The following is a 27,996-nucleotide window of genomic DNA, read 5'->3' on the forward strand; positions in this document are numbered from 1 at the left end:
TGCACAAAACTTCTCATAAGATCCATGAGCGAGAGTGCCAAACCACAGCGTGTGGGACACAGTCCCCTTTTAGGGCTGGGATGAGGGTTTGGTTTCAGCCTCAGCCAGGGTTCAGGTCTTCCCAGCAGTTGAGTGCAGAGCAGTTTCCTGAGCCAGGCTCCTCTGACGAGGAGCACGCTCAGCAGAACCACGTTCAAGGAGAGCGCAATAAAACCCACGGAAGAATTAGCTCAGATCAAGTCAAATTAAGTTTATTCACGGGAGATCATTTTGGGCGTGACCAGACTGAAAACCTTCCTCCATTGGAGCACCTTGAGGAAAATACACAAGAACCCCTAAAAACCCAGGACAACAGCAAAACAATCCTGAAGTCACAGGCACCCTAATCGAGGGTGGCCTTAGATTCGAACTGCTGCTGCTGCTGGGCAGCTTGTGCTCACACCACGTCCCAGACTTCCCAAGAGGGGACAGAACTGTTTACAGGAAACCATTTGTTACAGGGCCCTGCCCCTCCTCCCCGAGACCCAGCGACCTCTCTTTCCCACCCCACCTTTCATCAGGAGCTTATCTAGCGCCCAGACGTCCCTCCAAAAAGCTCATCCAGGTTGGAATTTGAAACCACAGATTCTCAGACACAACTGCTGGGGCAAGCGGTGCCGCCATCAGTTTTGGAACAACTGAGTTTCAGGGAGTTCTGATCCTATTTGTACAGGGGCTAATGAGTAGCTTGGGATGTGAACACTAACCCCAGGGCATCATTCTGAGAACAGGATGACAGATTCTCAGTCTCCAGCTCTAATTATACAGGCAAAAATTGGAATGGGAATGAGAGGAGACAAGAACAGGATTTAGGTCCCTCTTCAGCTTAACGGCATCATTTTCCCAAGCATTGAAATTTTTCAAGGGTTAGCAAAAAAATGCAAGAAAAAAGCCCCCACCAAGAAAGTAAGATACTCTCACACACAAAAAAAAAAAAAAAAAGGTATAGAATGGAGCAACTGAGTTTCACAGTAAGCAAAAATGTGCACAGGGCCCGCACTGCAGAAGCAGCAATTACCAAGCAATTGTTCAATACAGTAACACTGTAAGGCACTAATAAAGAGTTCCACTCATTACAATTAGCATGACTATAAAGTGACATTCATCAATTAAAAAAAAAATAAAAATCACTGTACACTTTAAAAAGGCAACTGTTCCCATTTAAGAAGTTTCCAAGTTTCAGCTCCATGATGTTTTCTTCTCCCCTACCCCCATACCTGACAGTTAGATGTTTGATCAGAAGTTCTGCTGGTTAACACGTGCCTATTACAATGAAACATCCCAAGGCAAAAGCAGGAAACAAATCTGTTGAGAAGTTATTAGCCAATCCCATCAATAAATGTGAGAAGGTTGTCTGACAGTCACCCTGCTTACCACAGGATAACTGAGGATCTCAAAAGTACTCAAATACCACCATACCAAGTGCAGTCACACGTTTCTAGTGCTGACTTGCATTTACCTTTCTCTTCAAGGTACGACTCAAGTTTTAAAACCCCAGAACTTGAAGCTCTCTACGAGCTACAGGCAGAAGAGCACAGGGGAGGACAGGAGCACTTGCTTATTGGTGCTGTTCCACGAGCATTCCTCAGTCCCTCTCAGGAAGCTCATGTCTAAGAGCAGCAAGGTCCCTTAAATTCCTTTAATTCCATTTTGGTTCTCCTTTGCTGGAGATGAGCAATTGCCCAGTGAGTAAGAAATCAGTGACATCAGCTTTCTTCAGAGGGTCACCTGACAGTCCCAGTTTGGTCAGTACTGGTAAGAGTTCAAACAACAAAGCAGTAGTGAAAAGTATTTGTGTCCCATTACTGATCCCCAAAGCCATTCAAAGATCCTTCAGACACAAAGGATCTGTTAAGGCTTGTTCTCAGAGATCACAGTAAAGTATTGCACACTATTTGTCTGCTTAAATAGTTAAAAACTGAAAATCTCATTTCCCAGAGATTAGTAATAATAATAATATTATTATTTAAAAAATGCTAAAAACATATGAAAGTAACTTCTCCATGTGAAACAATGTGAATATGTAACAGTTAATAGCTAGGGATGGCAGAGGTCTGTATGTGCAGAGATTTAGCAACAGGATTTTTAAAACTGGACAGCACAAATTCCAAATAATTATTTTGGCCCTTTCTGAAAGCTAAAGTGATAGTAAAAATTTTGACTACCCATGAAATGCACTGCATGATTTCACTGGCACAACACAGCATCGAAATCCCTTGCAAGACAGCCTCTCCACTGTCAGTTTTAAAGAGCTGACCTTTGGTCAGGACACCCAGAAATAAATAAGAGAGGGTATAGCAGTGAGACCACCTAGCAGAAGACCCTAGTGTGAACACTGACATGGAAGAGTCTGGTGGGCTGGGATAATCCAGCAGTCCCATGGATTGTCAAGCTTCAATCAGCAGCTCCATGATGCAGGTGGTCTCAGGACGGGCATTTGGTACTTCCAACACTGAGTCTGCAAAGGCATCTCTGTAAAGTCTTGCAGAACCCTTTTGAACAAGTCCACACCTAGAAAATGTATGAAACAGTCTCACAGAGTTTTGATTAGTGTTCCAGCTGTCAGTTCCATACAATGCTCCTTCCAGGGGCAAGCAGAAGTCACTCAGCCAGCACTCGCAGGTGCCGCTCATGCAGGAGCAGCCTGACCTCCCTCACTATTAATGGTGAAATGAACAGGATTGTTGAACTCGTCTGTGAAAAGAAGCACATCCAGGACAGTTAGCACAGAGCAACCATAGCTGCAGCCACCCTGCACTCCACCAGGCATTCAAGGGCTCCCTATAAAGATAGAGACTAAGAGAAGTCACTACAAAGTGGCACAGCAGTTGGAAGGACCAAGCCTGCAGGAAAGCTCACAGAAGTCCAGCTGTCACAATCTTCTTTTCATAAAGAAGATGAGCTCTTCATCTCCTCAATGGCTTCCTGCAGGTCACCTTTCCTGGTTACTTTTATAAAAGGCCTTTTTCCTTGCCAGCAGAAATGCAAAGACAATTCCTGGCACTTTCAGCAGGGAAGAATGGATTAAATGCTCAGCATTCACCACTGTGGCAACGCAGAGGAGATCAGGGCCTACATGGTCTTCTCCACCAGTGTATTATCAGGGCAAGGCATTTTCATTTTAGTTTCAAGATCCTCATCCCTCCTTTTAGTCATCTGCAAGGGCTAGCAAACAAGCAGCTTAACTTCACCTCCCTGAAAATATTAGGAACTATGTCTTATGAAGGAGGAAAGTTTTGCTTTGGAAGTCAGTCAGGTGGTATAAGCTTTAGTAAATGCACCTAGGTATTCTAAGGCAAGTATTTTTGTGCCCCTGCCACAGTATCAGTTTCTGTTAGCCAATGGGACTTTAGAGGATCAAACAATTAATGCAGTTGATTTAGACTGTGATCAGAGTTCACAGCTGCTGCAGAAATACATTGCATGCCTAGATCACAATTTTCAGGTTCTCACAAAAACTTTTGATTGCAAATTGAACTTTGACAAAGAATTTTAAGAAAGGAGAATTCTTACCATTAGAATAAAGAAATAGAAAACCCACATCCATCCCAGGTTCTCCTGGATCAAAGACACTAGGTACTAAAAAGAAAGAGGGGGAAAAAAATTATTTTTCAGACTGGGAAGCATGACTTTCAGGCATTATTCTTTAGTTTTCTAGAATCTGTGGGCAATTAAGACTCCATACAGAGCTGATCACAAAACCTCCCAGCTGATCTTTTCGTGTCAGAAGAGATAACTCAGGACAGCAGCCTTTTTGCAGAAAACCCATTCTCAGCAAAGCAGGGATACCATCCCAAAGCTTTACAGTAACTCATAGCAGCACAAAGACAGAACAGAACTACAGTTTCGAAGAGTGACAAATTGACTGCGCTGAATACAAGGTTTTTGCACAGAACACTGGGACATAAGTGGATGTAAGTACTCTCAGAAGAACTAAAAGCTCTAGAATGGCTTATAAATTACACAGAACGGATTTTCAAGAGCTGTGCCACCACTAACTACTTAACCCTTCATTGCAGGCGAGACACTTCAGGCTACAGTCTGTTCTGAACTGTGTCCTGGTTCAACAGAACTACACAGGCTACAAAAGAAAATGTACTCCCTGTTAGCAGATTTATATTCAGCTGCTGCACAAGAGCCTCCCTTCTTCACCACTGAGTATATTAGCACAAAACAGGATCTGAATTTCTAACACGTTCATTGTGCATTTGCTGTTATTCACACACCCCCAGAATGACATCATGGTTGTCTCTGCTGAAATAAATGCCATGTTAGAATGGGAGGCAGGTGGAATTTTTCAGCACTAAAGACCCAATTTTTATGATGACATAAGTTTGAATGGCATCTGTGGGGGAAGGCAGAAACACTCCAGACAATGTAAAAAGAACACTGAGAGTACCAGTGCACTTTAAGATGCCCACAAAGCACTTGTAATTTTCCATGTTTAGAGGAGCTAAGCAGCATCTTTACTACAAAACAGAGACTGAACAATTGTATTTATCAGTCAGTAAGTGCCAAGAACAAACCCAAATCCCTTCCCAGAAAAAAAAAAACCAACTTGTATGACTTGCCTACATCCTTGGTATTTTACCAGCCCTAGAGGATGCCTGGAATGGAACTGGCTCTGATATTTCTAACAAATCCTCCCCAAAGGACCACTGATTTCTTCCACATAGTTAATGCTTGTATTTGAGAAGAAAGAACATCCCCAGTGGGCACACTCTCAGCTTCCTTTTCTGCAACAGTCTAGTTTTCAGACCTCTGGCAGCATACTGTAAGGACTATCAAGGCAAGTGGTGCTGGATTTACAAGGTGTAAAAGACATCCATAGATAAAAAGGGGAACCAGAAATAAGAGCAAATTTCAAATTGCTTTATAACCATTGTAACATTCATAATTGGTACTCTAATTTTACCCCGTTATAAAGGTAAATTTTTCTGTAAGCAGAGGTTTTGCTATTACCTTTGAACAAAAAAATCTCAAACTTCAAAATATTTTTACTTTTTGTGAGACTGACCTTTACTTGCTTTTTGGAGTTCAGATTATCAAATTCATTTGAATAATGAAAGGTCCATAAAACTAGCCCTCTGAACATTTCCTTTAGTTCTTAATTGTATTGTTTCCAATGGAAGCTTAAAACATACCTGCTCTCATGTTTTTTCTCAATAAATTACAAAAAACCCAACCAGACCCAAGCTGCTCTTTCTCCCCATTAAACTTTAAACTGAGGGATGAGCTCACATCTCCAACCACAACACAGCCTCTTCGCCTCCTTTCCTCAGAGCTGTTTTCCTTGGGTAGCCTCACCTGACCCACTGCAGCACCAATACTGCCAGTTCCATCCACAATTCCTGTGACTGTTGCCAGGGCTTCACTGCTGCCTCTCACCAGATCCTGGCGCCCCAGGTCAGCAGAAATTGCAGAACTGATCATGTTGGAAGGGCCCCCGATGAAAAATCCTGAAAGTGTCAAGAAAACAGCCTTGATGCAAAACAAGCACGAGGACAGATTCTCAACAGGACATCTTATCATAGAATCATAGAATCGGCTGGGTTAGAAGGGACCTCAGAGATCATCAAGTCCAACCCTTGATCCACTACTGCTGCAGTTACCAGACCATGGCACTCAGTGCCACATCCAGTCTCTTTTTAAATATCTCCAGGGATGGAGAATCCACTACTTCCCTGGGCAGCCCATTCCAATGTCTGATCACCCTCTCCGTAAAGAAATTCTTTCTAATATCCAACCTAAACCTCCCCTGGCACAACTTAAGACCGTGCCCTCTTGTCTTGTTGAAAGTCGTCTGGGAAAAGAGACCAACCCCCCCCTGGCTACCCCCTCCTTTCAGGGAGTTGTAGAGAGTGATGAGGTCTCCCCTGAGCCTCCTCTTCTCCAGGCTGAACAGCCCCAGCTCGCTCAGCCTCTCCTCATAGGGTCTGTGCTCATGTCCCTTCACCAGCCTGGTTGCCCTCCTTTGGACCCGCTCCAGCACCTCAATCTCCTTCCTGAACTGAGGGGCCCAGAACTGGACACAGTACTCGAGGTGTGGCCTCACCAGGGCTGAGTACAGGGGCAGAATCACTTCCCTGGACCTGCTGGCCACGCTGTTCCTGATACAGGCCAGGATGCCATTGGCCTTCTTGGCCACCTGGGCACACTGCTGGCTCATGTTCAGCTCCCTGTCAATCCAGACTCCCAGGTCCCTCTCTGTCTGGCTGCTCTCAGCCACTCTGTCCCCAGCCTGGAGCTCCCCATGGGGTTGTTGTGGCCAAAGTGCAGGACCCGGCACTTGGCCTTGTTGAACCTCATCCCATTGGAATCAGCCCATCTCTCCAGTCTGTCCAGGTCCCTCTGCAGAGCCCTCCTGCCTTCCAGCTGATCCACACTCCCCCCAAGCTTAGTGTCATCTGCAAATTTGCTGATGATGGACTCAATCCTCTCATCTAGATCATCAATAAAGATATTGAACAGAACTGGGCCCAACACTGATCCCTGGGGGACACCACTAGTGACCGGCCGCTAACTGGATGCAGCCCCATTCAGCAGCACTCTCTGGACCCGGCCCTCCAGCCAGTTCCTAACCCAGCACAGGGTGCTCCTGTCCAAGCCACGGGCTGACAGCTTTTTCAGGAGGATGCTGTGGGAGACGGTGTCAAAGGCCTTGCTGAAGTCCAGGCAGATCACATCCACAGCCTTCCCCTCATCCACTGTACAGGTCACCCGATCATAAAAGGAGATCAGGTTGATCAGACAGGACCTGCCCTTCCTAAACTTCAAAGCACCTATTTCCTACCATGCAAAGCTCAGGAAAAGGGACAGTCTAGGGACAGTCATGACAAACTAATTGTACGTAGAAATGTATCCTCAAGAACACACACACAGAAAATGTCATCTATCAGACTTTCATCCACCAGCAAAACTGAGATGATTAGCTGTGGCACTCTGCAAGAAGACAGGACCCACTAAACTGTATAGAAAAAAGCTATTTTTAAACAGCATACATATACAAACCCCCAGCATAAAGCAGATTTAGACACATTTCTACTTTGGAGAAGCGTACCCCCATGCTACAGCCTCAGTCTCCAGGGGTTCATGGAAGAGGATGGAAGGAAAAAAAAAAAACAAAACAACATGACAGGACAGAGTTCTGAAGTATCACAGAATCGTAGAATTGGCTGGGTTGGAAGCGACCTCAGAGATCATTGAGTCCAACCCTTGATCCACTACCGCTGCAGTTACCAGACCATGGCACTGAGTGCCACATCCAGTCTCTTTTTAAATATCTCCAGGGATGGAGAATCCACTACTTCCCTGGGCAGCCCATTCCAATGTCTGATCACCCTCTCCGTAAAGAAATTCTAATATCCATCCTAAACTTCCCCTGGCACAACTTAAGACCGTGCCCTCTTGTCTTGTTGAAAGTCATCTGGGAAAAGAGACCAACCTCCCCCTGGCTACACCCTCCTTTCAGGGAGTTGTAGAGAGTGATGAGGTCTCCCCTGAGCCTCCTCTTCTCCAGGCTGAACAGCCCCAGCTCTCTCAGCCTCTCCTCATAGGGTCTGTGCTCGAGTCCCTTCACCAGCCTGGTTGCCCTCCTTTGGACCCGCTCCAGGACCTCAATCTCCTTCCTGAACTGAGGGGCCCAGAACTGGACACAGGACTTGAGGTGTGGCCTCACCAGTGCTGAGTATAGGGGCAGTACAGTACATTAGGAGCATTTGGAAAGAAAGGGTCTGTTCACAGAGGCTAATCTTAATTCCCTAACACAGCACAGTCTGCCTGCTAGCACACAAAGCTTGGGACCTCTCACAGTACACAGGGCATTTGGAGTTCTGACAGACAAACACCCTCAAATGGGAGCTGCAGCTCATGACTTTGCCATATATCCACTCCCTCAGATACCAGATGGCTGCTAAGTACTTCAGCACAAATCTGCCCCCATGATACTGAGCCAAGGCAAACCCCTTTAGTTCCAAGCCATTATTCTATACAGTCTGTGTTCTATACCTCTCTCTGTAAGGCAGTTTTTCTACAGCTGAACTCCAAAAGTAACAGAAATTGGGCCTCAGCTTTCACACATTCTGGAAAACCAGCAGAAATGGCAGTGCTCATAAATGCATCACAACCACCTGAGGCTGAGGTTTACTGATTTTGCCATGTATCTATAAATTTGCTAGCACAACAGTGGTATTTGATAAGATACCTGTAATTGCCATGATCACAGCGTTGATGGGCTTGCTGTTTGGAGAACCTGAAAAAGAGACCAAATGAGTATAAATAAGACAAATAAATTTGACAAAGCCTTTTTCTTTTTACTGAGGATCAGCAAACAGCATGCAAACATCCAGTTTGAACCATCTGTTCAGTTACCTACATAGTGACAACAGTAACTTCTATTTGATTAGATACCTCCACAGAGATTAGTCTTATTGCAAAGGCATTTAGAGACTTAAGAGACACAGAAGTTCCCTGAAATTACTTAACAGTAGAAAAGTCACCCCTGCCATTAAAAGTTTGTGCCCTATTTCAATAAGAGATGTGCCTGGTTCTTGGTCCCAGGCCTTGTTATGCCTCTGTGACACAGCTTTCACTTGTTCTCTTTGAAAATCCATTTGATTAGTAAGAGAAACCTCCTCCCTCTGTCTCCCTGGGGAAGTTAGACTCAACTCAAACTCTCCCATCATAAAGTATTCAGCACCTGAATCACCTATTCCACTCATTCTTAAGTTTTCAAACTCTTTTTTAAAACACAGAGATTAGATCTGGAGGTAGTAATCCAGAAACTGCCTAAAGAAAGCTGCTCAATAAAGTGAAAAATGCAAAAACCCACATCCTAATTCCTCCTTACAAAGCCACATTTGAGCATCTCCAGGTTCCACTTTTCTTTCCAGGAACAGCATCATAACATCTACATGCAGCTGGTTTCCCACCACAGCCCCTGGGTGCTTTTAGTCACTGCTTTCCCTAATATCTCACTTTCAGAGACCCCCTGAATTCCTTACTCACCCATTCAATCCCAAGCCTACACACAGTCAGGTTTCCAGGTGTAAGGCAAGTTGCAGGCTTCTTCACATATTCTTAGGCTATTATTATTCCTATGTGCAACATACTACGCACATAAAAAAGTTTCCTAGTTTGGCTGACAGGAATGATCCCAGTGCAGTAACTCTGTACTGCCTGTCTGAGCCTCCTGTACCTGGCTGGACAGCAGGACATCTGGAGTTAAGCACAAGACACCTGGACCTCTGGTTACTCTGCTATCCAGTACAAACTTCAAATTTCATCAGCAAGATATTTATATTTCCTTCCCATTTGCTTTTTAAAGTAATGAGTCAGCACAAGAGCCTCCAAAACACCACCAAACCCTACCAAACCCAATCCTCACCATTTAATGATTATACCTCAGTGATCTGACTTTGAGACAGCCTGAGTAAGCCAGCATGCTTCTGGAAGGCACACTTCAAGTCCAGCTCTGGCACTGACTTCTGTCTACAAGTCTCTACAAAAGCCTGTCTGTACTCTCTGTACTCTCGCCCCATTCTGGAGAACACACAGAGAAGTGAAATGACATCCCAGTGAGCTAAGCACTCCAATACCACAGGACACCAGGTCTGAAGACACAGAATCGTTGCCCTTAGAAAAGCTTCATGTATTTTTCATAGAAATAAGATCTGCCTGTATCCTTCTATTCAGTTTTCCTGACAAGATTCCTTTTAATAATCAATCCCCCTGAGCCACAGCTACTATAAAAGTAGCAGAAACTCTTCAGTTTCATCACTTACAGAAGCAAAAGTGGTGAAGTCTAAGACCTTCCTCCTTTCTATAATATATATATAAATATAACAGATCTGTTTCTACTCCCCTCTTACTAAAGGGATGAGTCTTGAGACTTCCTGCTCTGCCAGTTGTGGTGTTGATACAATGACAATGCCCAAAACCTCACTGACACTGGAGAAGGATCCAGTACCATTACTCACCAGTACAGGAAAATCCACACTTCATTTACCAGAGTTCTTCTGTGCAGTGTCACACTTCAAGCAAAACAGACCAAAAGGCACCATCCTGACCCAGAAGTAGTTTCAAGACCAGAAAACATGACTAGAATGAGGCTGTGCTCTGTTTCTCTCTATGATGTAGTGAATGAACCCCTTATCATGGCACAACAAAAGCATACTCACGGCTGTATCCAAAAAGGGAGCCTACAGCAAAGAGCAGGCTAATTGCTAGCACTGGAGCTCTCTTCTGTAACACATCAGAAATCAAGCCCTGGATAGTCCCCCCTGCAAAACAAAATAAATCATCATCAGGCTCAGGATGTTAACACCTTGAGCAAAACTCATTTCAGTGGGTGCAGTGGCCTCTTGCCTTCTCATCAATACACATTCACTCTAAAATCCTGAAAACTGAGTCCCCTGTCCTTACTGCCATGGACAGAGATAGCAATAAACTTAAGTGGCTCAGACAGAGTAAGGAAAACTACTCATACTGCTTCCTCAGGAATTAATTACTTCTTTTTTTTCAGGCACACAACTAGCCATTGCTCCTATTTTCCTTTTTCTTTCCCTATTGCAGCTCTAGAATCACCACAGCTCTGGATGTAAGATAACTTAACATCATGGCTGGTTTCTTTATCAGAAAAGTGCAGGAAAAAGCAGTTCTTTTTCACAGGAAAAGCATTAGCACACAGACTTCTCATTCCCTGCTGTCTCATCTACTCAGGGCAGGTACAACCAATTGCAATGAATGTCAATAGCTGATAAAAACCACCTATATGTCATTGCTACCCCTGTAGAAACTGCTCTGCTAGTAAAAAACAGAATGTTTAGAAAGCCTAACATAGAAAGGGCCACAGAGGCAAAAACACCTGACCCTGAACAGACCAAAACAAGGATGTCTATTCTAGGAAACCTAACTGGACAAGGTAATAAAGCAGGAAACTGAGCATAGGAGAGTGGAAGTCTAAACACATACACAATATGTTCCTTATTCTGAAGGAACAGAGTAAAATTTTACAGCCAGCAGAAACAAGTGCAATTACATTTTATTTCTGAACATAACACAGTTGTGCCTGCTCTGCTGAGATCTGCACTGAGTCTCTTCTTAAAAGTACAGAACATAAAGGACAGTACAGAACCCAGTAAATCCAAATCTAAACTCTCTCTCAAGGGTACCTGTCAGAAAGAAAGTAGTGAGCAGCAGGGACACCATTTTGTACACAGCACTTTTCAAGAAGTCCTGAAGAGTAAAGAAAAATGTCCACTGGGGGTAAGGTCCAAGAACACGGTAGTGCCCTTGAAATTACAGTAAACTCTTTAGGGGACTGACATGCTCTGTGTTTTAGGGAAAAAAAAAAAAAACAAATCAAACCACCAAAACAGCCAAGCAGCTGAGCACATAAGTAGACTTTTCATATATGCAGCAAGTAGATCTCATGAACATGACTGCTCTGAGCTGCATTTGCTGTCTTTCGTTTTCCACTGATAGCAGGGCAACTGCAGATGTCATCATTCACTTGCTCACTCACCTATGATTCCTCCCACATCATACCAGATCGAGAGCTGGTCAGCTTCTGCTTCTTTCCATCCAAAGTTATTGCTGAGGTAGAAGGGCAGCCAGAAGAAGAAGGAGTAATTCACCAGTTTCAAGCAGGCATAGGCCAAAGAGTACTGGAATAAAGAGAGGGCCACCAAGCAGTTAGCATCTGAGAAATGCAACCAGCATTCCTGCTTCTTCCCATGAAGTTCTGTATCCACCTAAAGCTTTAAATGGGAAGTGCTTCTGCATTGCATGTGAGAAGGTAGCATCATGACAGCTTAATGCTCAACATCAAAGGGAACCCAGGAATACAAAAAATCACTGTCAAGGTTATTTTCTTTTTGCTGAATGCAATGGGTTAAAATACTTCCAGTGTAATCTTGAGAGGAAATGACACCAGGGCTCTAAAAAAATTAAGGAAATTTAATTCCTCTTCCAAAGAGCAGGGAGCAACCACGTGACACGAAACAAGCTTGACAGATCAGTGCATCATGCTGAGCAAATTTATATGAGGTAATTCCTCTCTGCTGTCTTGTGCTGCTCAGAAGGCTCATTTGCTGACAGCACCAGAGAAGAGCATGCGTCATTCATAATCCCCAGGCAGGTACTCAAGGACACAAGATGAAAAGTTTGGCCAAAACCTAGCACATGCTTCCAAACCCAAGAGCTCAGACAATCTCCTGCTTTTGGCTGCTGAGCTCAAGTTCTCCCTAGCTAGCAGGAGATCATCTTTAGAGCTTTCACATGTGTGGCAAAGATTTGTTCTCTGGCCACGCAGAAGGATGAGTCACACTATTCCAGGAAGGCCTCCTGATAAACACTGACAGGGCAGTTCAAGGAACCCCTATTTGAAGAGGTAAGTAAGGATAAAGGTGGAAAAAACAATCTGTTAAAATCACAGCTTGTAAGACTGGATCTATATGTATAGGTCCACGCTTGTCTTTGAATTTCAAGAAGCAGATACTTAGATACAACTCCACAAGATCATCTATCCCGAATGTATATTTTAAAATAAGATATAATTACTTTAATAGATATTTTAATGTGTATTATTAATGCTTTTCCACTCTTACAGGTCACAAACTACACCTGTAGTTTGTGACCACACTTGTAAGACACAGAGATGTTTGGTAGAGTCCTCCTGCCTCACACTGGGAAAAGTGTAGTGTATGGAGTAACATTTATTATACCATGCCTAGAAACTGTCTACCAGATTGTCTGATTGATTAAACGTTAAATTTCTACAGATTCAGGGAAAGACTTTGTACTAAAATTCTTCCAACATATCATTCAGAAGGAGAGAGAAACTACAGAAAAAATGTCAAGTAGTCTTTTTAGAATCCTCTCAAGGCTTTAGAAGTACTCTCAGTATATGGTCTTTCACTGATCTCACATCTGAGCACTGATCTGATAAACCCTCAGACTGAGAAGTGTTCATGTTGCTGAATTAATGTACAGAACATGTCTTCAAAATCCCAAGTACAGAAACAGCACTGTCAGATGTACAGTACCTCCCTATGCTCTGGCCAATGAAAAAAAGGTCATGCATCAACAGAGGCAGCTTCCACCACTAAGAAATTTTGCCTAATGGCTCTTTGTACATCAGCCTGCTCTCAGCACCACCAAAACTGACCAATACAGCATTTAGTCATGTAAGGAAAGAACAGGTAAGCTTTATTTTGCCATCCCCTCAACCAAGGTCTTCACAACAGAACTGTGGCTGCCCAGCACTCTACTGACAATCCAATGCACACTTTATGGATTTTGGGTTGCCTTAATCACAACAACCAACCACTTTAGTCATTAAGGGTATCTGACAATACTGTCCATTCATTAGTTCTGTTTCATGATCAAATCCAGCCAGTTAACTTTGTGTTAATGAGCCAGCAACCTTACCCCCATTCTTGTACTGGTTCTAGTATTCAGGGGGCACACAGCCCACTGACGTATAAAGTCCATGTTTTTCAAAGGCAGATTTATTTTTCAACTGAACCAATTCCATGGATTGGGCAATACTGCTGATGCAGAATTACAAGTTCTCACACAAGGGACAGGATGAGGACATGTGAAAAATGCATCACCAGGTCTTGTTTCCAGTAGGTCATTAAAAAACAAAAAGACCTACTTTGCCATGTTACATCATGCTGATTAAAACTTTTCAGGCCAGATTTCTGCTTTAAGGCAACTGAAAAAAAAACCCCACCAAACCTAAACCCCAGTATTGGTGCCACAGAGTTGTGTGTGATGCTCAGCTAGCTGTGGGAATGCCCTCAGGTCCGGGCAGCTTAGCCACTTTACCAAGAAAGCACTATACAGCCACCTTGCTCATGGCCTGCCTTCTAAATTCAGCAGCACCAAGTGCAGGACCTCTGCTGCCCTTAGCTGGCTCACTACATGCACTAAATGAAGCAGGAGTCCAGTGGGAAGAGCAACATGCAACCACATACCTGCCCAGTATTATAATCTATGCACAAGGATAACAGTACCAACACCAAGGTTTTAACAGCATAAGAAGTCAGATGTCAACCTTACAGCCTTCTGTGATGGCATGACTGGGTAGGTAGATGAGGCATGAGCAGTGGACATTCTCTACCTCAACTTGGGCAAGGCTTTTGACACTGTCTCCCATAACATCCTCAGAGGTAATCTTAGGAAGTGTGGACAAGACAAGTGGACAGTGAGGTGGCTTGGAAGCTGGCTGAATGGCAGAGCTCAGGGGGTTGTGATCAGCAGCACTGAGTCTAGCTGGAGGCCTGCAGCTAGTGGTGTTCCCTAGGGGTCAGTACTAGGTCCAGTCTCATTCGACATACTCATTAATGACTTGGATGAAGGGACAGAGTGTATCCTAGAACACATATCCTACTTAAGATGTTGAGAGTTGGGGTTATTCAGCCTGGAAAAGAAAAGGCTCCAGGGAGACCTTATAGTGGCCTACCAGTACCTGAAGGGGGCCTACAAGAAAACTCAGGAGGGGCTTCCTACAAGTGCATGTATTGACAGGAGAAGGGGTAATGGCTTTAAACTGGAAGAGGGTAGATTTAGTTTAGACATTAGGAAGAAATTCTTCAGTGAGGGTGGTTAAGACACTGTAAGAGGTTGCCCAGGGAAGCTGTGGATGCTCCATCCCTAGAAGTGCTCAAGGTCAGGCTGGATGGGGCTCTGAGCAACCTGGTCTAGCAGGAGGTGTCCCTGCCCATGCAGGGGGCTTGGAACTGGGTGATCTTGAAGGTCCCATCCAACCCACACCACTCAATGATAGGCTGAGAGATCCATGTCTGTTTAGCCTGGAGAAGACTGAGAGGGCATCTTATCAATACCTCAAATTTATCTAAAGGGCAGGTGTCAGGAGGATGGGACCAGACTCTTTTTAGTGATGCCCAGTAACAGGACAAGGGGCAATGGGAACAAACTGGGAGACAGGACATTCCATCTGAATGAGAGCAAAAGCTTCTTTACTTTGAGGGTGACAAAGCACTGGAACAAGCTGCCCAGAAAGGTTGTGGAGTCTCCTCTGGAGACATTCAACACCCACCTGGACACCATACTGTGCAGCCTGCTCTATGTGAATCAGCTTTAGCAGGGGGCTGGACCAGATGATGTCTGGAGCTCCCTTCCAACCCCTGCCATTCTATGATTCCATGAACACATGGTCAATGTATTAACAATTATGTCAACAAATGCTGACAACACAAGAAGTCAGCTTTATGTTTAACAACATGTATCAGATCTCACTAAAAAAAAAAAATAAAAAAAAATCAGTGTCCTCACCAGTACTACACCCGGAAGACAACAAGCTTGGAAAAACCCAATGGCCTTTGGCTGGTTGACAGTGTCACTTTCTTGACTGGAGTAATTCCTGTCGTCATCATCTGCGTCATCATCGTCCATTAAAGGTCTGTTAGCATCTTCCTCCACACTGCCATCTTCATCTGCTCCAAGCTCAGGGAGGCCTAAGTTTCACAAGGGATATGCAACAGGAAAGAGGCCACAGCCTGCTCACCCTCTCCCCACCCTAAATCTATGCTCTCTTCTTTTAAGCAATTCTCTCTTCTAACAATTTCCTTGCTCTCCCATACCTCCATCCTCCTTTGGCTTAGAAACTCTTCTAGATGGTGTTCTGCAGTGTCTCCAGTTTCTACCCTTTGTCTTCTAGCACTCTTGGAAGTATTCTGTCTGATCCTGGTGTCCGCTTTATCTGTTCTGAGTGTCTGGCCATTAGTTGGAAGACACAACAAATTAGTGCATTCCCCCCCTTATTTAGTGGTTGGGGTTCTGGGACCTGGCTCCTGGGTACCATTTCCCTTCAGCATGGAGGCTGAGCATTATCCGTGGCTCCTCAGACAGATGCTGCCTGTTAACACCTCCATGGGAATGGAAACCCTCAGAACTGCAGTGCACTTGCTGGGCTGCTGAGTACTCCTCTGAGCACTCTTTACAGCAGTGTTAGTGCTACCAGCTTTATAGATTTTGCAGGCACCTGGGAAACCTCCTCCAAAGCTCTGTCAAAGCCCAAGAGTGTGTTTTGTTTCCCTGTTACACTTGCCTACCATCGTCTCTGAGAAGGACCATATCCAACCTGAGAGCTATTTAACAGGCTGCAGGAGACCTGCAGATGAAAATTACTTTCCCTTCCCACTGCACAGTTAAGATTCCTAATAGTTTCCCCTACAATTGCCAATTATCAGTTTGCCTACTGTTTCTTTAAAAAAGAACAACCTGATTTTCCAGATGAAGAAAAACTGATAACTAGATGCACCTTGATGGAGATGTTAGAGCCAGGCTGGTTTATTTTGTTTTTAAAATATCAAAACCCTATACACGTGGCACGCTGTGCCATATGAGGAGCATCTGAGGGAACTGGGGTTCAGTCTGGAGAAGAGGAGGCTGAGAGAGACTTTATCACTCTCTACAACTACCTGAAAGGAGGTTGTAGTGAGGTGGGGGTTGGTCTCTTCTCCCTAGTAACCAACAGGACAAGAAAAAATGGACTCAAGTTGTGCCAGAGGAGGTTTAGATTAGATATTAGAAGAAACTTCTTCACTGAAAGGGTAAACACTGGAATAGGATGCCCAGGGAGGTGGCTGAATCACCATCCCTGGAGGTGTTTAAAGGACTTGTATATCTGGTGCTTAGGAATAGGGTTTAAGCACTGGACTTGGTAGAGTTAGGTTTATGGTTGGTAGTTGGGTTATGGTTAGACTCAATCTTAAAGTTCTTCTCCAACCAGAACAATTCTGTGATTTGTGTGATCTTTGTGAGGAAAGCATTTGTTCCATGAAAGACACTGAAGTGCAACACCATTTTACAGGAACCCTGAGGCTAAGTGCTGTCAGAATGAGAGGTACTTTTAGTACTACATGAAAAGCTGCAGATCTGCTTTCTGTGAAGGGACTGAAATGGTACAGCAACCTTCTTCTACTTACCCACTTCCTTTGGCGATGTCAGAAGCCCAAAGAAGACAACAACCCCTCCAGCAAACTGTACTGAGGCAGTCACCAAGAAAGCATACTGAAAATAAACAAATAAAAGATTGTTTTTAAAAAACCCTTCAGTTGCTTTCTTTATCCTGTCTGCACTCCAACCTTGTCAGAAAGCAAACACAGCTACAACAACCCAGACTACTTCCATAAAACTTGGAAACAAGTGATCCTCTGCATCTCCTGAGCAGACTCAATTCTGTCTAGGCTAAAAGATCACAATGGAAGAGCTGGTTTATTGTACTGAGGTGACAGCAGTGAGGAAGGACCTCACCCAACCCAACCACAGATCCAGCTGTATTGGAAGGGACTACTCAAAGAAGAGTCAAACACCAAATTCAGATGAAGTTGCTCATGGCTTTGTTCAGTTGGGTCTTGAAATCCCCCAAAGCTAAATACTCAAGGCTCTGGCCCTTTGTTCCAATGCTTAACTAACTTTATAGTGAAACAGGTTTCCAAAAATCTAGTTGGAACTCTCCCTGCTTCACTTTACACCTACTGCTTTTTAGGTCTCTCACCGTGGAACCCAGGAAAGAGTCTGGCTCAGATTTCTCAGCAATTTTCTCACAGGCTTTAGAAGGCTGCTATTTGGTATCCATCTCCAAAGTGACAAGCTCTGCTAGCATGTCATGTGCTGCAAGATGCACGGGTTCACTTACATTCCCTGTATTCATTTGCCTGCTTTGCCACATTACAGCAAAGTAGTGCCTGTTATCTCTCAGAGACAGCATAAGAAACTAATCTCTCATAACCCAATCAGACATGCAGTCCTAACTAGAAGCCAGACAGCAATACCCACCTCATAGCCATATTTGAGAACACAGGAGGCAAGGAATGCCCCAAGGATATTTCCCACAGATGCACAGGCACTCCAGAGCCCAAACACAAACCCTCTCCTGCAGAATGGGAAGAAAATGTTAAAAGGCAATGTGTTGAGAGGGTGACATTAGGAACAACACAAAGTGAACTTTAAGTTATAAAAAAAGTTACAGCATTCTCCCAGTCCACTTTGAAGAGACTCAAAGATCACTTAAAACAAAACACAGAATAACTTGGGGATTCCAAATAGATAAGCAAGGACTGTTCTATCCTGAAACACCTGGGTTACAGCACAGCTAAGCTGGCAACCACGGGGCTACAAGTTATGGCTAGAGCTCATCTACAGTACCCCAAAGTTACTAAGTTCAACCTAAATAAGTCAGTTTCCATTTGGCCTCTCTAGTGGCAAGTAGACAGAAACAGGTTTTCCAAGTGGCATGAAAAGTCAAATTCAGGCACTCTGCACTGAAGGACTTTTGAAGTTTGAATCTGTGCCTTTAACATACACAACTGTGTTCACACCAAGCTGTTCTGTCACTTTACAAAAAAAAAAAAACAACACCAAAAACAAAAACAAAGATATAAAGTAACAAGGCATATTCCATCCCTTATAACTTTAATTCTGACTTAGCCATTGGTCTTTTTGATCTGAGACTGTCAGATCAATCTGCTACTCAGCAGGTCAGATAAATGAGTCACTGAAAAAAAGCTCAACTTACCCAGCTTTTCCAAACCAATTGCCCATGACAGCAACCACACAGGGCCAACCAGTGGACTGCAGCAAGCCATTCACAACCCAGAGACAGCAGTAGAACCACTTGTTGTAGAAATGCAACCATTCTGTGAGCGTGCCAAAGAAGAATACCTAGAGAAGGGGGAAAAGAACCACCTAAAATAACAGAAAAGAAACCCTGAGGCTACTGCTGAAAGCCAGGCAGGAGTGGCATCCTAAAAAAGAAATAACATGAGGTAGAAGGCTCCCCACAGGGGCCAGGCAAAAGGCAAGCCTGGCATTGTTTAAGAAACAGCTGAGAGCTAACAGCACCCTCTGCTGAGCCACCAGAGTGCTGGCTCCAGAGCCCAAACAGCTCCAGAGACAAATATGCTGTGGTAGCATTTCCACTCCGAAAGACCTTTACCTTCATAAACAGCGCAGTTGTAACAGGAGAGGAGAAGAAAGAGACAAATACTTTCAGTAGCAACACTAAAAAATACAGTAGCCTCTTAAGCTGCTATTGTACCGACATCCTAATCCACAGGGCTCTAAGCAAACAAAATCCTCAGCAGTTGTTTATCTTAACAAATGCAACATAAATACTACAGCCAGGTCTCAAATTACTAAGAGCTCTAACCCAAACTAGCCAAAATAAACATGCTCTGTGGCACACTGTGCTAGATGCATGTTTGTGGCCATGTGTCTGCAGAACACAGTAGGCCATAGTGAGGTTTGTAGCTCCCAAGTAAAAAGTACTCCACACATTTTACCACTACTTTAATAGCCAGAAAACCACAATGAGATAAAACAGATTCACACTGATCTGCAGAGGCTTGAACTTGAAGAACCCTTTTGTTTTAAGTGGGCATTCTTTTCTGACACATGCCCTCCCAGCAATTACAAAATAAGTACATGAATGCTTAGTTATCAGTGGTAGCATGTTCTTTAGAAAAGGGAGCAAAGATTGCACTTGGAAGCAAAAGTGTTGATGACAACATATGAGGGCTAGGAGAACAGATACATTACAAAACAGTCTCGAAAAGTTCAAATACCCTAATTTTGTCCAAAAGCTGTTCATCAAGTCTCTAGACAGTGCCTCAAACTTAGGAATTTCCTTCTGACACAGCATCCATAAATAGATATTTCAGGAAGAGGTGAGTCATCTAGCAGAGCTCTGTGCTCTAGACAATGCAATAACTCCAGGACAAAGTTTTACATGCAGACTTTGAGATAGCTGAGGTAGAGCTGCAGCTTAAGGGCAGATTCACTCTGAAACAAGAGCCTCTTCTCCCTTAAAGTAAAAGCCTACCCAGAAACTGATATCTAAATCACAGTAGTACATCCTCACTTACCACCAGAGCAGAGGAACACATGCCAAAGGACAAAACCCAGCGTAAATTCAGACGATCCCCAACTATGCCACTGACAAAGAGACCCTAAGAACAAAATACAGCATTAAATAAAGCCGAAAGGTTTGCAGGTTATCTACAAGAAATAAGTAGAAGAGTCAAGCTGATGCAAATGTTGCTGTTCTACCAATTCACAGTTGGATTATTACCATTCCTTCTGCCACTAGAAAAATCTCTGCTTATAGTTAATTATATTTCTTGGTTTAAAAAAATTCAGCTAAGAATTCTAGGAGAGAGGAGAGAGAGAACTAGCCTTCCCACCCACTGGTGACAGGGGTGTGAGAAATTCTGAAGTGACAGTATTTCTCTTGCACTTCTCAACAAGTATCTCTGCATGAGTGACAGGCATGGGCAGAAGTAACAGAAATGGAAAGTAAAAATCTGGTCCTGAATTGAGATTTTAACTGTAATAGCTCTAGGAAGTCCAAGAAGATCCTTTTAATCCCCTCCAAATGTGTCTGGTTAGATCTTATTGGGATGATCACAGAGATTAGTAGCTTTGTGTTACCCTTACTCACCATAGCATAAGAAAACAAAAAGATAGTGTCCAATGTTCCCAAGAAGAGAGTTGCTTCTTCTGCATTTGGAAATAAATGGCTGCTGTACCAGAGCTACAGAGAGAAAATTTTAACAGGTAAACAGGGAGGAGCACAGCTCATTCTACTCTTTCTCAATGGAAACCTCAACTCCAAGGCAGAACAGCATCTGGCCCCAGCAACCTCCCATTCCTCCAACACTTAATCAAACCAAGAACAATTCCTGCAGAAGATAATGCCTGAGATGTCGACTGCCATTTTGTTTCACTTCTAAAGGGCAAGCTGAGCTGGCCCTTTCAAAAGTGAAAAATGCTGTTTCTACCTGGATCAAGACAAATGACTGGCAAAACAAACCCTTCTTCCAACAAGCATGCAACTGTCAGCTTCTTACACAGAAACACTGAGAAGGATCTTGGTTAATAATAGAGCAAAGGCACATTCTGGTTTATGTGCAGTGTCTCACTTGTACTTATCTTGCCGTCTTCACTAAATTAATAATTCCCTTTAAATATTTGTGGCAACAACCACAATAAGGAGTGACAGGCCACAAATCAAAAAGAAAGAACACAAAAGGAACAAGAGGAAGAAACAGACTGGTTAGAAACTATACACTCCAGTCACTAAGGTTAGGTCTTGTGCTTACCCCGAGTTTCATTCTACTTCCAATACGATCAAGAAGAGGAAAAAGACACAATCCAAAATAGGATTAGTGATATCAGTTGAAAATATCAAGCTTTGAAAGTGATTTAAAGAACAAATAAAGTTAATCAGGGTAAAGTTTTCTTCCCTCCCTGCCATGTTCCCATTAGGAAACAAACAAATAAATCAAATCCCAACCTGACCTATGGATGCACCCAACTCAAGTCATAGTTTTAATTTAGTCAAGTTTCAGTTTAGTCTACCTCTTCAGGAGAACATCCTGCACACACAACAATAATTACATATCCCCTTAGTATAAAAGATGCAACACTGGTAAGGCCTGTTCATACAACTTCTGCTTGTATTTCACATGCCCAAGAAAACTCATAAATCCCTTGAAAAATAGTTTTTGCCACTTGAGGCCACTAATACCTACTTATGCCAGTAGCTTTCAATTTTTAACCAGAGATCCCTGGAGGTCCACAAGCTATTAAGAGTCTTAGAAGGACAGCAAATCAAATCTTTTGTAATTAGGCTTAAATTAATTAAACGACCCCTGCAGAAATACCACATCCGTAAATGCTGACAAGTATAGATTTAAACTGTCCTTCTAATAAAATCATAGTAGGGTCTACTCACAAAACAATTGTAAAATGTTTTGTTATATTCAAGAAAAAATATTCACAGGTATAAAAATAAAGAACAACTGTAATTAATAGATGTAGTAAAGTTTAAAACTGAAATTAAAAAGATATAGTAAAGTTTAAAACTGAAAGCACTTAACGACTTCTCTGTCCATGTCCTTAATCTGTTATGTCACTTACCTAGAATGGACTTTACTGTTAACTGACATAACCTAAATTAACACCAAATGTATGTTTTGGCCATTTTGCTTGATCAGACACAAACACCTCAACATGCAGGAAACACTAAATCACCTATATATATATATCTTTTAAAAATATAGCAAAACAGCTTCCAAAATAAACTAGTAGTTTGAATATCAATTAAGTAAATATAAGCACCCAGTAGTTCATTTTAGTATCCCCAAGATCATAGAATCATAGAATTGGCTGGGTTGGAAGGGACCTCAGAGATCATCGAGTCCAACCCTTAAGATGCTCTCTCTGTTTTGCCACACTATAAAATCTAGAACATATTAGAGGCCAAAGTTACTGTTTTTACTCATCACAGAAAAAAAAGCCAAAAAACCCCAACAAACCAACAACCAGCATTTATCACCCCCCCCAGTCAAACATTCAAATAACAAAGGATTTTTAATGCAGACAACACCCAAGCAACTGACTTGGAACTCCCTGGTCTAATAGATCTCATGGTTTGTGACCAAGCTATTAATTTAAGATTTCTGCCACTTCTCAAAACCATCAGGACAAGGCACTGCTCCTTAAAGAGGTAGGAGGTGGTTCCTGCATTCCCACTCGTGAGATGCAAGCAGTACACAACTTCCTTTTCTGTGAGCAGACACTGCCAAAACTCCCACTGCTTTTGCAGAGGCTGCGATTTTATAGACAAGGGGTGCTGAATGTTCAGCAATTTTGGAAATCAGACCTTTTAGATGCAAGGTAATTCTTCAGTATCACTTTAGGATAAGTAGCTAGCACTTTCAGATAGTTTTCTTCTACTTTGGCTGTATATTTAAAACAGTGGCAGCAGCAGCACTGCTACAGAAAAAGCCACAGCCAGGGTTTTATAGAGATCTCTGTAAACCCATAAACTGCTCTCATTTATTGCTTCTGATAATTCAGTGGTAGGGTCCCTCTTTCCCCCTCCTCCATCACCTCTGTGCTGCTGCCTCCTACACAGTCTCCTCTGTGGTCCCCATTTCCATTGGAACACTGTAACTTTTCAAGAAGTTTTTCTGTGGAGACCACTAGGAAAGATTTCACCATCACTTCATGAATCAGAAAACTACAGTTCAGACACCTTAAGTTCCTGCTCACATTTCAAGAAGTGCCCCTGATGGACACTTACAGAGGTCTCTCCTGGTTCAGCACACTGGAAGTTACCCATCTTTGCACTTGCCTGTTCCTTGTGTCCTTACCTCATATGGCCGGAGCTCAGTGGCTGTGCTGTTCTGGCAGGAGGGAGTCCATTGGCTGGAAATGCTGACTTTGACATTACTGAATGTCTTCCTGGAAGCATGGAGCAGGGAGTAGCTGCCAGAAAACACATGAGCAGAGGTTGACCAAACCTTCTATGTAGGTCAAGTGGGAAAGCATGGAACTCAAAATACAGAGACATGCTGTCTGAGCAGGCAGCACAGCAGAGGACTGGCAGTTTTGGAGACAGCTAGCAGCAGGAACACCCAGTCTATGGGTAGACACAGGGATTTTAGTGGAGAGTTGTGAAACAGTGTCTTGGGCTGCAAAGGACTTCCTCTTTTTTCAAAAAAGGAAGTGACTGTGTAAGAACAATTAGGTACCTTAGAAAGAAAACAAAACAAAAACTGGAAAAAAAAAAAGAAAAAAAGAGAGAAAACAGAAGATGCACCCATCTGGCTCATCCACCACTATAAGTGCTCTTTCTGAGATAAATTAGGTCTCAGTGGCACTACTGCTGTGAAGATCAAAGGTGAAGTCTGTAAGAGGAGGCAAGCTTTCAACAAATCAATCTAGTAGACCTTCAGATCTGAAGCAGTGACCTCTTTGTTGCAGAGGCCTCTCCACTGTCTGCAAACAGCATTTTCAGAGGAGAAGACAACCCCAGAAGCAACAACAGTGTGTTCCATCAGTCAGGACAGGCATTAAATGAGTTCTGAGCATCAGAAGGTTTGCTTTCTTCCTTCTTCCAGTTAGTTCCTCCCCACACCCACTCACATCCACCCTTCTGCAACAAACTGCTGCCAGCCTGGCACTGTCAGCCTCACCTTTGGTGCAGTTCCTGTTTCCAGTTGGATTCCCCAGGGGCACAGCACAGCACACTTAGCTCCACTACTGCATGCTTCCCAGACCAGTTAGACTATCTTTTAAAATTGTTTCCAAGGTTCACACCCAAAGTTTATTTTCCTACCTTCATTCTCACTCTTCAGGTATGCCCTCACCTCTCGAAATTCAGCAAATTGAACACTTCTCTATGTAAAGATACACTCAACCTACCTGAAGAAGGTCAGCAGGAACACAACAATATGATGGTGGGTGCAATGGGACACAAGGCCTCTGTCTGCAGGCTGCCTCCGTAAGCTTCCAGGCAAAGCCATCCTCCTGGCAGCCCTATCCCTGCTCCTGCCCTTAGCCACAAAGGCTTGATGGTGCTTAGGTCATTTTTCTTCTCACTTAAACAGAAGAAGGTGGGAAAGGAAGAAAAAAGAAAGCATATTTGAATTAGAACACACGTATAAAATATAGCTGTGTTCCCCAAACGACTGGAATTCAGCAGGAACAACTCTGTCATTCCTTCCCAATTTGTTTCACAGTGCTACCCATCTCATAACATGTACATTCCTTGACACCTTCTATGCTCCAAAATGTCTTTCTACTCCGATTTTCTCAGTACCCCCATGGTTATCCTGCACCACACTTTTCTAGCTTCCTCAGGGCCACCACCAAAAGAATTCCCCCATGATCTACCAACTTCCAGTGTTCCCGTGTTAAAGACCATTCTGCACCTTTTACACACACAGTGCATTACAGAGTGGTCATAAACAAACTTTCCACTGCTACCTCGCTGGCTATAGACTGGCAAGTCAGTCAAGAGAGCAGCATTTGGTGAGCTGTGGGGAATGGTTTTGAATCTAATTGCCTCTTCAAGATGCATTTGAAAGAATATACCCAAGAGTGGACTCGCACAGCAGGAAAAAGGAAAGTTACAGTGAGGGCAGTGTTGAAATCCTATTCGTTCTAAAATTCCATCTGTCACTACCTCATTAGTACAGCATGTGGCAAGTCATGCTTCCCTGTCTCTCCCTGCAGGGCATGGGTGACATCCGCCTAAACTTCTAGGTACCAGATGTTACCAGCACTGAGGAAAAGCTACCACAGACACACAGCTTCTGAGTGCTGGCTCACACCACGCTGCTCCCTTCCCTCAGCTGTGCTGGTGTGGCTGAGGGGCCCTTTCTGCAAGCAGAGTCCAGAGAACAAGACTGCTGGGCAGCCAGGTGGCAACTGAATCTCTTGGTAGAGATCTTTCCAGCCAGACTTCTGTGCCACAGCTCACAAAGCAGCTACACAAGCACTGGTGTCTGTGCAATTGAGAGAGCAGTGCAGAGGAAGATGTGCTGTGTAATGATGTTGCAGAACTTCATTCTGTTCACAACAGCTGGGTTGAGCCACCTTCAAGAGACATATATACCCCACACACACCCTGAACACCAAGACATAAAATAACCCACCACCTATGTCCCCCCAAAGAATCAGGACTGAAATAAGACAAAGCATAATGCCTTTGTGTTCTTTCATATCCACAGGTGCTTTTTGTAATGATTTGCAAATCTAGCAGAAGACTTCAAGTTCAGCTTCATAACCTCACTTGGAGAAATTAGAAGTCATTGTCCAGGATCTCTCATCCAAACTCCTGGCTCCTGCTGAAAAGAAAGCATTTCACCAAGACTCTGTTCTTCCTTCAAATAACTTTTACAGGTTTCATTGAGACAACTTTTACTGTAAGAATTCTTCCTTTCCTGGCCTCTCAACGATGATGTGTGCCTGACCAACAAAGAGCTGCCAGCTACTACTGAATAGATTAACCAGCACAGAAAACAAAGCCATACCTGCCCTCCAAAACAGCGTATGGTCCCTCTGACTAACAGGAACCCAGCTATTACACCTTTGAGGCACTGGAGTCACGTTTGCCCTTACCACATTTGAACATCTCCTTTCTCATCCAGGACAAACACAGCAAGTCTATACAAGATCTGAGACTGTCTGCATCTATTCAGCCCAGCTGCAGCTGAGCCACACTCCATTTGTCCAGCTAGAACAGTCTGTCCAGGTTTGACAGCACCTTCTAGCAGGGATATGATTCTAGACTGCTTGGGTTCACCTGCAGTAGGAGCTGTGAGACGGAAAGGCTATCCCTGCAAGAGGCATCTTTACAATTGGGTACCCTTGACACGACCTCCACCTAAAGCCACAGACCATTTCTCAGTGTCAGTGAATGAAATGTCAGCACACACAAATTTCTCTCAGTTCTACTCTCTTTCAGGCAGAGGTAAAACTGCTCAGGGCTTCCCTTCACACAAGCTGCATGAAGAAGAGAAAGGAACCCAAGGCACTCCAGTTTTCCAGCCCCATCCATGGTCCTCACAGACCTGTGAAAGATACACACAAGAGCTCCTTCTCCTTCCCTGCCTTTCCCCGCCCAAGGAAATGGCAGATAACAGAGTTCTCTGAAGGAAAGCAAAACCCTGCCAGTTGTGCAACCCTGTGGGAGAAGTTCCTTCCTCGGGTAATCAGTTCACAGACTAAAGCACAAGATTTACTACTTGCTTCATGTCAGCATATGCAAACATACATCTTGTTTGTCCAAGATACTGAGTCTTTTTAAAGCTAAGACCTGGTCTTGACCTTAAAGTGACTTATTTTTTTAAACAGCATTTACAACTGAAATTATCTGCTCCTCAGAGCTTTTAAACCTCAGCTACTTTTCTAGAAGACCTTCTGGCACAAGACAACACTTTTCACTTATTGACAGCTTAAAAATTACTATGAAAGACTCTGCTTTTTGGTTTTTATTTTACATTCCCCATCCTGTCCTTTTTACATTCAAAACCAGCATTCTCCCTAGGCTAGAAGAATATGTAACTGCGAGCTCATCCTTCGAAATTAGACTTCTCATTATTCTAAGAATGCCACATTAAAATTGTAGCAAAAACCAGGAAGCAGGAAAAACCACAGAACTCGAGGCAATGAAGCACAAACCTTTTAAGAAAGGAAGAGGGTTTCTTTTAGTGTGTTAGACTGCCTTGTCTGCTTGTTTAGCACTGTTTACCTTCAGCTAACTGATATTTAGAATAAGCTTTTGTTAAGCTTTTTGCATTCTCCCTTATCCATTCCCTTAAGTTCAAAATAAACTTCCTTAATACCACCCTGCCGCCTATCCAAAGCCGGCAGGAAAAAACAGAATTAACATTCCTGGGACTTCCCAAGTGCCAGGAAAACAATTAAAAAAATATAACAAAACACACACACACCAAAAAAACCAACAAAAAACAAACAAAAAAAACCCAACCACAAACCAAACCCAACACACTGTCTCATGACACCTTTATAAACCGACAGGAAAAATCCGAGGTACAAACCCAGAAGGCGCCCTCGCATCCACCCACTGCCAGCGGACCGCCCGCGCCCCCGAGAGGGGATGCTGCCCGGGAGGAAAAGGGGCTCTTCCGAGCACCGACTCGGTCCAAGCAGTCACGCCTGATGCGGAGGTGACAGACTGACCAGCGAACCCCCCGGTAACCCAGCTCCAGCGGCAGAGAGATGGGCTGACCAGCCCGGCCCGGCCCGGCCCGGCGGACAGGCCGCGGTCCCGCGGGCGGTTCCCACTCACCTGAGGCGGGATGAGGCGCCGGCTCCGCTGCTCCGCCCTGCGACTGGGCCGGGCCGGGCCGGGCGGGCCGGTTACGCTGCTGTAAGGGCCCAGGCAGTGAGTGAGGACGCTGCTGTCTCCTCTCAACGAGACCCCACACGGATCCCGGCGATGATAGCCCAGCGGCCACGTCCTTAACGGGGCAGGGCGGGGAGCAGAGCGCAGGTGGCAGCGCACAGACCGACCCCGCCACAACCATGAACACACTGCGGCCACCGCACCACCGCGGCCACTACGCCACAGCCCACCCCGCGCCCTCTTCCCCGCCCCGGGGAAAA

At 44.0% G+C, this 27,996-nt stretch overlaps 1 protein-coding gene across 4 annotated transcripts; it reads right to left on the minus strand.

Moving 5' to 3' along the window:
* Positions 1-4: 4 nt before the first annotated feature.
* Positions 5-27,996, minus strand: SLC37A3 (solute carrier family 37 member 3). Of its 4 annotated transcripts, none has more exons than XM_030467609.1 (16): positions 27,680-27,969; positions 24,286-24,461; positions 23,232-23,346; positions 20,513-20,605; positions 19,938-20,021; positions 18,590-18,735; positions 17,851-17,947; positions 16,998-17,082; positions 16,491-16,532; positions 15,343-15,524; positions 11,564-11,705; positions 10,218-10,319; positions 8,243-8,290; positions 5,347-5,498; positions 3,553-3,618; positions 5-2,733 (listed from the first exon to the last, which is right to left on the minus strand). In XM_030467609.1, exons 2-16 carry the CDS (start codon positions 24,384-24,386, stop codon positions 2,641-2,643), a joined length of 1,548 nt encoding a protein of 515 aa, XP_030323469.1. In that variant the 5' UTR covers positions 24,387-24,461; positions 27,680-27,969; the 3' UTR covers positions 5-2,640. The 4 variants fall into 4 exon arrangements, with proteins under 4 accessions (XP_030323469.1, XP_030323474.1, XP_030323482.1 ...); XM_030467614.1 differs by lacking the exon at positions 27,680-27,969 and adding an exon at positions 27,429-27,661; XM_030467622.1 differs by lacking the exon at positions 16,491-16,532 and having other exon boundaries at positions 27,680-27,996.

This window comes from Calypte anna, chromosome 1 (assembly GCF_003957555.1).
Source record: "Calypte anna isolate BGI_N300 chromosome 1, bCalAnn1_v1.p, whole genome shotgun sequence".
In the NCBI taxonomy this organism is placed as follows: Eukaryota; Metazoa; Chordata; class Aves; order Apodiformes; family Trochilidae; genus Calypte; species Calypte anna.